We start from the raw sequence: 13,673 nt of genomic DNA on the forward strand, positions 1-13,673 counted from the left end.
TTGGTTTTGGGTAACCTCATATTTTGTCCCCTGCTTATAACCCATTTCTCAATTGAGTCCCTAATCTTAGTTACGATGTTAGGTATATTTGTTGATAGAAAGATTAAACTGAGGATTTCTAGATATTAATTTGAAGTTATTTGTTGGTTTTTGTCATTTTGTATAAATGGTATTTCGGTCACTTAATGAATTGATAAGTAATCTTAGCTTCTAAAGGTCCATAGTTTAGTGTTTTTTTTTTTTTTGGGAAATTAGGGACGAAAAGTGAGTTTAATGTAGGGTATAACAATCAATATAAGAAAAAAACGATTTTGATGATTGATGATTTTGTTAAGTACAAGAATAAGCTGAGGTAATCTCCTTCTTCTTTGGCAAGCCATTTATGGTGTTACTAGATTATTTGCATGTGATATATTACGGGGTAGATTAATTTTTTAAAAAATAAATAAATATTTAGATATTGTTAATATTTTTCTAGTAAAAAATTAAACTATGTGAGAGTTAACTTGATATAACTTAATTAATTTAATAAGTCTAAAAACAACTCAAGCGATAGGTAAAATCATAGTTTAATTCAAAAAATTTAAGATGTTTTTTTTTTAAATATTGAGACAAGAATTTGTTAGATTGACCTAAATCAACTGGGTTTAATCTGTCAAATCCACGATCCAAGTCATGAGACCATGATAACCCTATATAAATCAAATCAAAATAAATTATGAAGCTTAATTTCCTATAAACCCAATATTAAAGGATGAAATTAAAAAAAATAAAAAAATGACCCAAGTAAACCTAAGTTTACTCGCCAAACTCACGACCCGGGTCATGAGATCAAGACAACCCAATAGAAAGTAAATCAGAACAAATTATAAAGTTTAATTCTTAATCAACTTAGTGTTGAAAGATGAAATTGAAAAAACCTCAATTAAAAGGGACATAAAAATTGATCTGAAACAATTTGGGTTAACGTTAAATACAAATCAAAATAAATTATGAAGTTCAATTTCTAATAAAATTAACATGTCAGGGTATAAATTGCAATAAGTCATGAAACTTAATTTTTAATAAATTAAATATTAAAGAAAAAAATAAAAATATATAGATTTTGTTTTAAAAAATATTAGTATAATAAATAGTATTTTATAAGATGACGGTCAATAAAACAAGATTCTTATGAGAATAATATTCCTAATTATGAGAATTGTGTCCCGTGAGATTTTAATTTGTCATACAAACGATCTTTTTCCAAACCATTAGAATTAGTGATGAGATATATACATAAAATAAAATAGGTTATAGAATTTGAAAGAAAAAAAGAAACAATATTCATTTTCGAATTTCCACTGTTTTGATTTGTTCTCCTTTCTTTTCTTTTGTTTTTCAATTTATTGCACCTGTTTTGTTTTGTATATATGAGAGGGACCCACCTTTGAACCTGTTAAGTAGAAGGACTGTTCTGTTACGTGGGTGGAGAAAAAAGGACTGGCTTTCCCAAGTGAGGTTTTTAGATTTGTTAATTGTGTACGTTTACAAGAACAGGCAAGGGCATGCTAGCCTTAAGGTTAAAAGGGGTGATCCAGCATGTTTGTTTGTGAGGTTCAGCTATACTTTTTTTATTTTTTTAATGTTTTTTTAAAAGTTTTAAATTATTTTTTTTTGGTGTTTTTGAATTATTTTTATATATTAAAAATAAAAATAAAAAAATATTTTAATACATTTCAAGTAAAAAACACTTTTAAAAAAATCTTTACCATAATATAAAAATGCTCTAATTATACATAGTACAATCACAATATAAATTATAGTTGTTAAATTTGGCCTGACTTGGTGAGTTGATTTAAAAAATTTGAGACTCAAAGTCTAAATGACATGGTTAAAAATAAAAGAAATGACATGGTTAAAAATAAAAGATAACAAGAATTATTACAAATCAAAACTCTCAAGAATATTATAATAACGAGAAGATACTCAGATGACTAAAATATATAATTTTTTATTTATCATAGTTTTAATTACCAAAAAACCATCACAACTTTATATATATTAAAAAAAATAAAACATTTTATCAGTAATAAATAGAAAAATAAAAATAGAAAAAAACTATTTCTTTTCAAATAGAAAAACCAAACAAACCTAATAATATTGAATAAGAAAAAATAAAATAAAAGTTTCTAAACTTAAAAAAGAGAAAAAAATTAAAATTTTTTTATTTTAAAATTTTTACACTTTTATACTTTTAAGTTTCTAAACTTAAAAAAGAGAAAAACTAAACAAACCTATTTTTACACTTTTATAAAGCTTTTCCTGTAATTAAAATTTTTAATATCAACACGCAATAATTAATTAAGAATTATTGTATTCTAATACCAACTAACAACAAGTTTTATTATAAGTTAAAATTTTCAAAATAAAAAAAAACTATAATTATAGAAAGACACTCAAAATATTTGATTTTTATTAATTCAAGTATCACTTGTCAAAACTCATTACAACTTTTTATATAGGAAACTATAAATTTTTATTAATATTGAATAAAAAATTAAAAAAAATTAGTTTCTTCAAAAAAAAATAATTAGATGAGTTTTAATAATATTGAATAGAAAAAAAAAGGAATAAAATTCTTAGAAACTTTTTGGAAACGTGATGTAAACCACGTTTCCGAAAAATTCAATTTTTTTTGCTAAAATTTAATATAGTTTGTATGTTTTGAATCGTTTTAATGTGCTGATGTCAAAAATAATTTTTTTAAAATGAAAAAACATCATTGGCATGCATTTTAGCACGAAAAGTTATTTGAAAAACAACCGCTACCACACATACTCTAAGAGTGTATTTGGTATTACAGCGGCTGTTGTGGTTGTGGTTCGAAAAAAATAGTTTTGTAAAAAGTGTTTTTAGTTGTCGTTGGTTTGAAAAAATATATGTTTGGTTAAAATTGTGGTTGAAATTGAGGTTGAACAAAAAGTAATTTATTATGTTTGGTTAAAAATTATGGTTCAATTTGATATTATGGTACAATTACCTAAAAGAACTTCATTCATAATATTAATAATTACAGACAGTTTGCTCTTCTTCTTCCGTTTCTGTTGATAAAGAGAAATGAATGAAACAATTACAATTTAAACTTTCAAGAGTAAAAACAATTGATTTATCAAAGGAAATACACAGATCCGTTTGTCTAAAGATTGATCACTGCAATAAACATCACTTTCTACATCTACATTTCACTGCAAGGGACAGAGTGAGGCGTCATTAGTGGACTGCACACCAACTGCTGTTTTGCTAGCTTCTCATTTCGACAAGAGACCCGCAAAAAGTCATCACGGCCTCAGAAGGTTCAGCCGAGGGATTGGAGGGGGGGCCAGCCAGAAAGAGGATAAGCTGGTAATTTCTCATCTCTGTTATCTCTAGAAAAGTTGAACATGTGGTTAAACTTGCAAAAAAGCAGTATTTTACTGCTTCTCTAAAATCACGGTCCTGCCTCATTTTACTGGTGGGACTCGTGTTTTAAATTTTTGTAACATGTGGTAACCAAACATATGCATCAATACGTTTTTAAAATACACAAATGCTACTGCTTAGATAAACGGAGCCTAAAACTGAAAGGAGAAATAAAAATAACTAGGAAAGATGTTTAGTTTTTTTTCAAAGAGTTCTTGCATCACTGACCCAGGCTAGGTAAAAAAATAATATATAATTATAATTTTAATAAAAATAACTAACTTGAATTTATCTTGTAATCCACAACAACACATTACCATCACTGCAAATCCAAATCCAAATTATATAACATTTAATATATTGATCCCTCACTCGTATTCATCTTTAATATTAATTATGATGATTAATATTTATTGATATTATTATTATTTTCATGATGACAATATACTAATATGATCGGAATTTAAATCTTGATTTTTCTAGATAATCTATTATATATTAAATATTTTTAAACAAAATGTAAAAAATAAATAAAAAGGAGAGAAAAAAAGCTAACAACATGAAAAAAGTCATTTCATTCTATTGCTTTCCTTTTTTTTCCTTCCTACCGTAGCTTCTTTTCCTATTTTTTTTTATTACCTCTGAGGCTGTTTATAACCAATTTTATTAGTGTAATAGTGCAATTTTAATTTAATTAATAAATAAGTTAAATTAATATATTTTAAAAAATAGAATTTACTTGATTTTGTTTTCGATAATATCTCATTATCTTTATTTTATTCTTTGCAAGATCTTTTAAAAAATAGAAAAGTAGATGATTGTTTTGAAAAAAATATTAGTATTAATATTGATTTCCCCTCTTTAATATAATAAATAGAAAGATATTGGTTTTTCTTTTTTAATATAGTAAATAAAGGCTTTGGTTTCTAATTTATTTATATATATATTTTTTAAATTTAATTTTATATAAATTTCGTGATATTCAATATGGTTTCAACATTTTAGTAATTTAATTTAATTTAGTGAGTTATATATGAGCATGTTATTAGAATGAATTTGGTATTTCAGTGGTGTAAATTATTTTTTATTTAAAAATATATTAAAATATTTTTTTTTATACATCAAAATAATTATAAAAAAAAACCTGTTAGATGTCGGAATCAAGTACCAGCCAGTACTTGTCTAGTTGGAAACTCCATGCAACACAAACACGGTTGGATCTTTACTTAGGTTTCTCCGTCTTTCTTGGAGACAAAAACAAGTGTTTCTTTCTTGTTCTTTCACCAACACATCAACCCCACCTCCCCTCTAATTCATTAATTCTCACCTATGTCTACTTGTCTTAAATCATCATCATTTCTCTCCATCCAAAAGCACAAACTTTACCTTTCTTTGTCTCTCCAATGGCTGTCCCATTATCATCTTTCTCTCTTTCAAAGCACCCTTTGTCCAATTCCTCTTCAATCCCTGCATCTAACCCTTCATTGGATCCCTCTAAAGCTTCAGTCTTGAGAACCCAAAATGTAAACTTTTCCCTTTTCTCTCTGTGTATATATTTAGAGATGTTTTATATAGTTTTTTTTTTGTTGGTTTCGTGTTTATTTGCTTTTCTTGTTGCAGGTCCTTGGTTCCAAGGCTAATTCAGGAGGAATTGAGCAAACCCAGTTGAGATTGTGTGGGGCTAATTTGAAGTAAGTTGGTGTTACTTTCTTTGGTTTTGTAAAAAGGTTTTCCTTTTGAATTTATTTTATTTCCTTATTGTTGTTTACTTTCTGTTGCTAAATCAAGAATTAGCTCAAGTTTTAATTTTGATTGTTGCTAGTTGCTATTTTAATTTTTTCAGCTGAATTGATTTATAATCACTCTTTATGTGATCACAATTTGAATTTAGAATATCTGGGATCAAACACTAGCCACAGCAGACTTTATAGGGATCTTCAAAATGGCCAGTTAAAGTTGCAGGTGGATGCATGTGGTTGTTTTTATAAAAAATATTATTCTTCCAGTACTTGGAAAAAAAATATAAAACTCAATATAGTATAGTGCAACGTAATTAGCCATTTAATTTTTTTTTTGAGTTAAAAACAGAAATTGGCATGTCATTTTTTGTTTACTCTGTTATCCCTTAGTTAAAATACCGAGGATTTTTTTTTCCCGTGAATGATTTATCTAGTGATGTTGAGGATGTTACTGCCTGGTGGGTGATTTTCTGATGATTTGTTTTAGTCTTTTTAATCATCTATTTTATTTATAGGAGAGTGTATAGTTTATGCAATGACTCCTACCAGCAACCTTTGGAATTGAGCTTAAGAGACAAAGATAAGCATGTCTTTGTTTCGATACAAGTTATCTGCCATGTACTTAATTAGGTGGTGGCATATTTGCTTGTTCTTCTACAATGGTTTGCAATGTTTTCAGGACAAATTCAGATTTGAAATTACAGGCTTCCAGCGAGCCTGCTGCAGTGACTAAGGAACTTAAAAGTGACAAGTCGGAACGCATGGCGGGAGTTGAACATGTTGATTTATTCAATGAGATGAAACAACGGTTTTTGAGCTTTAAGAAGCATAAATACATGTAAGCAGTGAAGACTTTGGCCTGACATGGTTTAGTTTTACTGAAACTTATCATGCCCTCTAATTGAGATAATTTTTGAGCAGGAAAGACTTGGAACACTATGAAAAGCTTGCCAAGGGACAAGCACCAAAGGTAATAATGGTCTTTCTAGTTTTTGAAGTATACTGTACATATTATGGATGCATCTTAGCATCTTGTTTGGCTTTTACTGCAATTTTGCTGCTGAACAATCGAAAAAATAGTAGTACACATAATCTAACAAATTCAAGTGCAGTTTATGGTGATTGCTTGTGCAGACTCAAGGGTTTGCCCTTCATCCATCCTAGGGTTCCAGCCTGGTGAAGCATTTGTTGTTCGAAATGTTGCAAACATGGTGCCACCATATGAGGTATATGATGCGTTGCGTGAGCATGTCCTAACTTCATGTCTGTGTTTTTATCTGAAGCATCGATGCCATGGAGTGAACACTTAAATGATAGCCTAAAATATTTTTACCAGCATCTGTCCTTTTTGTTTGATCATCGTCTCTGTTTATGCAGAATGGACCGTCTGAAACAAATGCGGCCTTAGAGTTTGCTGGAAATTCTCTTAAAGTGAGTTATACATGCCTACAACTCTAGGGTTCTTTCTTTTCTTCCTTTCCTTTGAATTTGTGGGTTTATAAAATGTGTATATACATATTGTCAAAACTGGATTGTAAGCAGGGGACACCAGACTGTAAACTAATGAAGATCTCTTATGACAAGCTTTTTCATCATGACCAGTAGATTTTGGGAAGTGTTATATCTAAGAATCAATGTGCTCTACACCGGGCTCTAGATATGAAACAATATGGAAACTAATGCTTCTGGAATCTCCTGGATTTATCTATTTTTTTTTGACAAATCATAAATGAATCCTTTCGCAGGTTGAAAACATTTTAGTAATTGGTCACAGTTGTTGTGGAGGCATCCGTGCCCTAATGAGCATGCATGATGATGTAGAACCAAGGTCCAGTGAAGATAATATCTGTTTTTGCAATCATCAAATATCATCCTTGTGAAAGGTGTAACTTTATGTTTATCCTCTATTTTAACTCTTTTTTTTTTTTTTTATCTATTTTCAGTAGCCTCATTGGAAGTTGGGTTTCTGTGGGGATGAATGCAAGAGTAAAAACAAAAGCTGCCGCTCATCTTCTGAACTTTGATCAGCAGTGCAAACATTGTGAGAAGGTAATTATGTTTTATGAAATTTAAAAGTCCATGTTTCTTGCTTTCATCCAGCATGCATGTCTGCATATTCCTAGAACCTGTTTGATGCATCCTGCTTTGAAAAGGCAACCATTTTTTCTCCAATCTCATTTCCTTTCCTGTTTAATATTGAAAGTTTTGGGCCTCAATGCCACAAAAAATTTCGTCTTAATAAATAATGAATTCAGGACTGCTGCTAACCAGTGGGCAGAGAAGAATATAGTTTGATGAGAGGTGGTCTAAATAATCGAACCATAATTATGCCGAATGATTTCTTCCTGATGTTGTTTCCTACAGGAATCAGTCAATTGTTCATTGGTAAACCTCCTCAGTTATCCTTGGGTAGAAGAAAAAGTGAGGAATGGAGAGCTCAATATTCATGGTGGCTATTACGACTTCGTTGACTGTTCATTTGAGAAGTGGACACTGTACAAGGAAAACAACATGAAGGACAAAAGTGGGAAAGTTGCAGTAAAAGACCGAGCATTTTGGTTCTGAAACTGTGCTGCTGATTTATCCGTATAATTTGTTGATGTTTTTGTTGTCGTCATCGTTAAGTCTTCTTGCATTTTGTGTTTTGTTTATACATGCATGTGGAGACAGTCAGAAAAATAACGTTATTCCCTCGAACTCCTGGGATTAACTACCAAGTAATACAAGTGCTATTGTAATTATAGTCACTTTTGATGTCATAATCTGTAATATGTTGCGTGACACTACATTTCATAGTTGATAAAGCAGTACTGTTTATTAATTTGGCATAAGAGCTTTCAAGCTCCAGATTCTGATGGATGATATTTGTGTTTTCTGCATGTCTGATGGCATGGATAAGTAAGAGATGGTTAAGCTGATTAGATTGACTTTTAGTTCATCCCTGTAGATGTAAACTTACTGTCAAAGTTATTCGTTTCTCGAAAGCAATATGCAGAGTAGACTTCTGCAGAGGTACATCTGTAGCAGTAGTCTGCCGGGATTCGGATGGATTTCGAGATGAAGTTATATGGAGTTTACCATGTTTCACTAGCCACACATGAGAGTAAATTTTCTAGTCCAAATCATGAAGCAAGTGTAATAATAGAACATGCAAAAGACTAGCCACCATGTTCTTATGGTTTATTTTCGCGCTAACATGCATTTAATGCATGACATGGTTACAATGAACACATAAATTTGGCAAAATCCCAAATAACCCATCCTAAAAACGGCCCTTGATTTCAATTCCCATGAATGATGGATGAATTTGGTTAAATAAAGTGACTTATTCATTTTAATAAAAATAATTAACCTGAGTTGACCGGTGATTTACAAATTGTCCGGGTAACCTGAACCTTTTTTTTGAATCAATCTCTAGCTGGTTCTGGGGTAAAATGGAAATGCCGGCTAATCAATCTAGATGCACCAGCGTTTACCTCCTTTTTTTTTTCTTTCTTCCAAAGGGTGTCTTTGAAACCTGATTATGTTGTTGAAGTGTAAGTAAGCATAACTGGTGAGAAGTTGAACTACCAAAATCCAAAATATCCTGCCAACTCGCCCTCCAAAACCTCCCTATTCTCCACCTCCCACATCTATAAAAACCCAAAGGTTCTCACGGAAAAGCACTGCAAAAAGCACACTTCACACCACTTGTGATTTGCTGAAGCCTAAAACTCTCCCTTCCCTTGAAGCCATTGCCATCTGCACAACCATGGCCAATCATATCTTCCCACTTTTCATTTCACCACTTATAGTGATCATGAGCATGTCATTGATAATGAGCCAGACAATTCTGGTAGAGGCACGCCAACTCTTGGAGGTAACATTGCCTGAGCTTCCGAAGCCTGAATTTCCCGAGCTTCCCAAGCCGGAGTTGCCTAAGCTGCCCGAATTCCCAATACCTGAACTGCCAAAATTTGAAATACCAAAACTGCCTGAGCTTCCGAAGCCTGAATTTCCCGAGCTTCCCAAGCCGGAGTTGCCTAAGCTTCCCGAATTCCCAAAACCTGAACTGCCAAAATTTGAAATGCCAAAACTGCCTGAACTGCCACCTTTTCCCCATTTTCCTGATCTGACTAGGCCCACACTGCCAACTATTCCCTCCCACTCAACTACCAGTCCTTGAATGATGATGATCATACCATCTAATGTTTCATGTTATGGCAGACTTCATCTAGTTTGCTGGGTGTATTATCGTTTGGTGTGGTGATTATACCGTACTCTACTATTTCTTTATGCCATTTTTACTATTTATTACAGAATACTTGTATAAGGGTCATTTCTACCATGTATTTTCTACTATACCTTCCGTTACAAGTAATATATGGATAGTCGTTTGGTTCTTTATTTTAAGCTGCTTAATTTGGCACAAACCATCAGGCCTTAATCTGAACGCAAATTGAACGTAACATACTAATTAATCTCAACATAGATGACTTTTCCTTAATCAAATCGAAGATAATTCGAGCCTTAATTAAATAATTAAGCTGATATCTAATTATAATTCGAGCGAAAGCTCTGTAGAAGAGTTGATGAATAGAAGCACTCTTCCTATAATGAGATCTTTAATTTGGAAGAAAAGAGAAAAATGCCACCAAATGTGTGATTTGAGATTTTGAATATTGGAAAGAAAAAAATCAAAGTAATTCCTAGAATCGTGATGTGAGATTTCTAACTCACAAAATGTGCAAGAGACTATAAGAGAGTGAGAGATATGGGCTCTCTTTCAAAACCAAACGAGTGCTGCCATACCCTGCTAGCTCGAGTCGCATAACTCCCAAGCTCAAAGTAGCAAAACTACTACATCACAAAGGCTTTCACATCATCTTTGTCGAATCCAGAGGCCCCAGCTCCCTTGATGGCATGCTTGATTTTCAGTTTGAAACTACCCCAGATGGTCTCCCTCTGATTGATAAAAGGCCATGTTTCTTGCTTTCATCCAGCATGCATGTCTGCATATTCCTAGTTATTTTTTTGTTTCTCCTTCAAGCATTGAGAACAAACCCCTGTTCCTAGGATTCTTTTTTATTTATTTTTGAGCATTTTTGTTTCATTCTAGCATGAACTTCATAGATCTGACGTCCTATTCTTGCTTGCTCTAACCACTTCTCTCTTTCATTTGTCTTTTTTCTGTTAATTTGTTTTTGTTCGTATCTTTCATGAAATAGCTGACGTTGGCCAACTTGATGTTTTTGAAATTCATGGCTATCATCTGAGAAATGGAGCGAAAAGTATAGTAACCGCATGTTTGTTGCTGGATTGGGTTTAGTTTGGTCCTTTTTTACCGTCCTGCTTTATCGTTGTGCTATACAGTGAACTTGTGTAGTGGACAGCCCTACTTTGAAAAGGTAACTATTTTTTCTCCAATCCCATTTCCTTTCCTGTTTTTAAATATTGAAAGTTTTGGGCCTCAATGCCACAAAAAATTTCGTCTTAATAAATAATGAATTCAGGACTGCTGCTAACCAGTGGGTAGAGAAGAATATAGTTTGATGAGAGGTGGTCTAAATAATCGAACCATAATTATGCCGAATGATTTCTTCCTGATGTTGTTTCCTACAGGAATCAGTCAATTGTTCATTGGTAAACCTCCTCAGTTATCCTTGGGTAGAAGAAAAAGTGAGGAATGGAGAACTCAATATATTCATGGTGGCTATTACGACTTCATTGACTGTTCATTTGAGAAGTGGACGCTGTACAAGGAAAACAAGATGAAGGACAAAAGTGGGAAAGTTGCAGTAAAAGACCGAGCATTTTGGTTCTGAAACTGTGCTGCTGATTTATCCGTATAATTTGTTGATGTTTTTGTTGTCGTCATCGTTAAGTCTTCTTGCATTTTGTGCTTTGTTTATACATGCATGTGGAGACAGTCAGAAAAATAATGTTATTCCCTCGAACTCCTGGGATTAACTACCAAGTAATATAAGTGCTGTTGTAATTATAGTCACATTTGATGTCATAATCTGTAACATGTTGCATGACACTACATTTCATACTTGATAAAGCAGTATTGTTTATTAGTTTGGCATAAGAGCTTTCAAGTTCCAGATTCTGATGGATGATATTTGTGTTTTCTGCATGTCTGATGGCATGGATAAGTAAGAGATGGTTAAGCTTATTAGTTTAACTTTTAGTTCATCCCTGTAGATGAAAACTTACTGTCAAAGTTACTCGTTTCTCGAAAGCAATCTGCAGAGTAGACGTCTGCAGACGTACATCTGTAGCAGTAGTCTGCCGGGATTCGGATGGACTTCGAGATGAAGTTATATGGAGTTTACCATGTTTCACTAGCCACACGAGAGTAAATTTTCTAGTCCAAATCATGAAGCAAGTGTAATAAAAGAACATGCAAAAGACTAGCCACCATGTTCTTATGGTTTATTTTCGCGCTAACATGCATTTAATGCATGACATGGTTACAATGAACACATAAATTTGGGAAAATCCCAAATAACCCATCGTAAAAACGGCCCTTGATTTCAATTCCCATGAATGATGGATGAATTTGGTTTGATGAGCCCCCTAATGCACATGCATAGTTGTTAAATAAAGTGACTTCATTTTAATAAAAATAATTAACCTGAGTTGACCCGGTGATTTACGAATTGTCCTGGTAACCCGAACCCTTTTTTTGAATCAATCTCTAGCTGGTTCTGGGGTAAAATGGAAATGCCGGCTAATCAATCTAGATGCACCAGCTTTTACCTCCTCTTTTTTTTTTCTTTCTTCCAAAGGGTGTCTTTGAAACCTGATTATGTTGTTGAACTGTAAGTAAGCATAACTGGTGAGAAGTTGAACTGCCAACATACAAAATGTCCTGCCAACTCGCCCTCCAAAACCTCCCTATTCTCCACCTCCCACATCTATAAAAACTCAATGGTTTTCTCACGGAAAAGCACTGCAAAAAGCACACTTCACACCACTTGTGATCTGCTAAAGCCTAGAACTCTCCCTTCCCTTGAAGCCATTGCCATCTCCACAACCATGGCCAATCATATCTTCCCACTTTTCATTTCACCACTTATAGTGATCATGAGCATGTCATTGATAATGAGCCAGACAATTCTGGTAGAGGCACGCCAACTCTTGGAGGTAACATTGCCTGAGCTTCCGAAGCCTGAATTTCCCGAGCTTCCCAAGCCGGAGTTGCCTAAGCTGCCCGAATTCCCAATACCTGAACTGCCAAAATTTGAAATACCAAAACTGCCTGAGCTTCCGAAGCCTGAATTTCCCGAGCTTCCCAAGCCGGAGTTGCCTAAGCTTCCTGAATTCCCAAAACCTGAACTGCCAAAATTTGAAATGCCAAAACTGCCTGAATTGCCACCTTTTCCCCATTTTCCTGATCTGACTAAGCCCACACTGCCAACTATTCCCTCCCACTCAACTACCAGTCCTTGAATGATGATGATCATACCATATAATGTTTCGTGTTATGGCATACTTCATCTAGTTTGCTGGGTGTATTATCGTTTGGTGTGGTGATTATACTGTACTCTACTATTTCTTTATGCCATTTTTACTATTTAGTACAGCATACCTGTATAAGGGTCATTGCTACCATGTATTTTCTACTATACCTTCCGTTACAAGTAATATATATATGGATACTCGTTTGGTTCTTTATTTTAAGCTGCTTAATGTGGCACAAACCATCAAGTGTGTTTCTGTTGTCACTTCCATAATTCAAGTGTATGTGATACAAGAGAAAAAAATTCACTTGGATTAACCATCAGGCCTTAATCTGAAGGCAAATTGAACGTACTAATCTCAACATAGATGACTTTTCCTTAATTTAATCGAAGATATAAATTTCATTGAATCTCAATTCTTAACTGCTAATCATTCATGTGAAATGTCTCTAATTTAATTTAATAATTAAGCTGATATCGAATTATTCGAGCGAAAGCTCTGTAGGCGAGCTGATGAGAGGCCCCAGCTCCCTTGATGGCATGCCTGATTTTCAGTTTGAAACTACCCCTAGACAGTTCATTTATCTGTCACTCTATCTCAAACTCCTAATTTCTTAGCCCCATTAATTTCGTGAGCTTCTTGCCATTTTCATTTGATGTGGATTTTGGTAACATCACGGTTGTCGCTTGTCCCCGCACGGCATCGATGGCTAAAATTCATTCATTGTTTGGGGTTTTCATTTTTTTGGCTATTTTTTTCAAAAATTTATCAAACACTGGGTAAAAAATTTGGATAGCAACAACGGTCATGACACAACAACACACTTGTGCTACATTTGATTAAAAAAAAAAAAAGAACAACACACTTGTGGAGTTTGCTTGGGGACTTGCTAACAGCAAGAAAACCTTTTTGTGAATCAGACCTCATCTTGTCAGGGGTGAATCTACGATTTTTCCGCCTGAGTTTCTTGAAGAGTCTAAAGAGACAGCTCTGATGGGAAGCTGGTGTCCGCAGGAACAAGTCCTGAAGCACCCATCGATAGCA

General features: G+C 33.3%; 3 protein-coding genes across 4 annotated transcripts; all 3 read left to right on the plus strand.

Moving 5' to 3' along the window:
- The first annotated feature begins 4,660 nt into the window (after positions 1-4,660).
- Positions 4,661-8,001, plus strand: LOC133672697 (beta carbonic anhydrase 5, chloroplastic-like). 2 transcript variants are annotated; one of them, XM_062093187.1, is made up of 9 exons: positions 4,661-4,964; positions 5,062-5,132; positions 5,860-6,018; positions 6,102-6,150; positions 6,293-6,406; positions 6,558-6,611; positions 6,926-7,008; positions 7,124-7,229; positions 7,545-8,001. In XM_062093187.1, the coding sequence occupies exons 1-9, from the start codon at positions 4,845-4,847 to the stop codon at positions 7,743-7,745; spliced, it is 957 nt and encodes a 318-aa protein (XP_061949171.1). In that variant the 5' UTR covers positions 4,661-4,844; the 3' UTR covers positions 7,746-8,001. The 2 variants fall into 2 exon arrangements, with proteins under 2 accessions (XP_061949171.1, XP_061949172.1); XM_062093188.1 differs by having other exon boundaries at positions 4,895-4,964; positions 5,696-6,018.
- An 857-nt stretch (positions 8,002-8,858) lies between these two features.
- Positions 8,859-9,566, plus strand: LOC133673020 (protein PELPK1-like). The gene has a single exon (XM_062093613.1). The coding sequence runs from the start codon at positions 8,932-8,934 to the stop codon at positions 9,343-9,345; it is 414 nt and encodes a 137-aa protein (XP_061949597.1). The 5' UTR covers positions 8,859-8,931; the 3' UTR covers positions 9,346-9,566.
- A 2,564-nt stretch (positions 9,567-12,130) lies between these two features.
- On the plus strand, positions 12,131-12,842 carry LOC133673019 (protein PELPK1-like). Its single transcript, XM_062093612.1, has one exon. The coding sequence runs from the start codon at positions 12,204-12,206 to the stop codon at positions 12,615-12,617; it is 414 nt and encodes a 137-aa protein (XP_061949596.1). The 5' UTR covers positions 12,131-12,203; the 3' UTR covers positions 12,618-12,842.
- The last annotated feature ends 831 nt before the right edge of the window (positions 12,843-13,673 follow it).

The sequence above is a fragment of the Populus nigra genome, chromosome 14, assembly GCF_951802175.1.
Source record: "Populus nigra chromosome 14, ddPopNigr1.1, whole genome shotgun sequence".
Classification (NCBI taxonomy): domain Eukaryota; kingdom Viridiplantae; phylum Streptophyta; class Magnoliopsida; order Malpighiales; family Salicaceae; genus Populus; species Populus nigra.

What these genes read in the sequence shown, in the direction of transcription:
- LOC133673020 (XM_062093613.1), top strand. Translation starts at nt 8,932, where the DNA reads ATGGCCAATCATATCTTCCCACTTTTCATTTCACCACTTATAGTGATC.
- LOC133672697 (XM_062093187.1), top strand. Translation starts at nt 4,845, where the DNA reads ATGGCTGTCCCATTATCATCTTTCTCTCTTTCAAAGCACCCTTTGTCC. An exon ending in TTGTGTGGGGCTAATTTGAA is followed by an intron (nt 5,133 to 5,859) that starts GTAAGTTGGTGT and finishes CAATGTTTTCAG; the next exon opens with GACAAATTCAGATTTGAAAT. An exon ending in ACATGGTGCCACCATATGAG is followed by an intron (nt 6,407 to 6,557) that starts GTATATGATGCG and finishes CTGTTTATGCAG; the next exon opens with AATGGACCGTCTGAAACAAA.
- LOC133673019 (XM_062093612.1), top strand. Translation starts at nt 12,204, where the DNA reads ATGGCCAATCATATCTTCCCACTTTTCATTTCACCACTTATAGTGATC.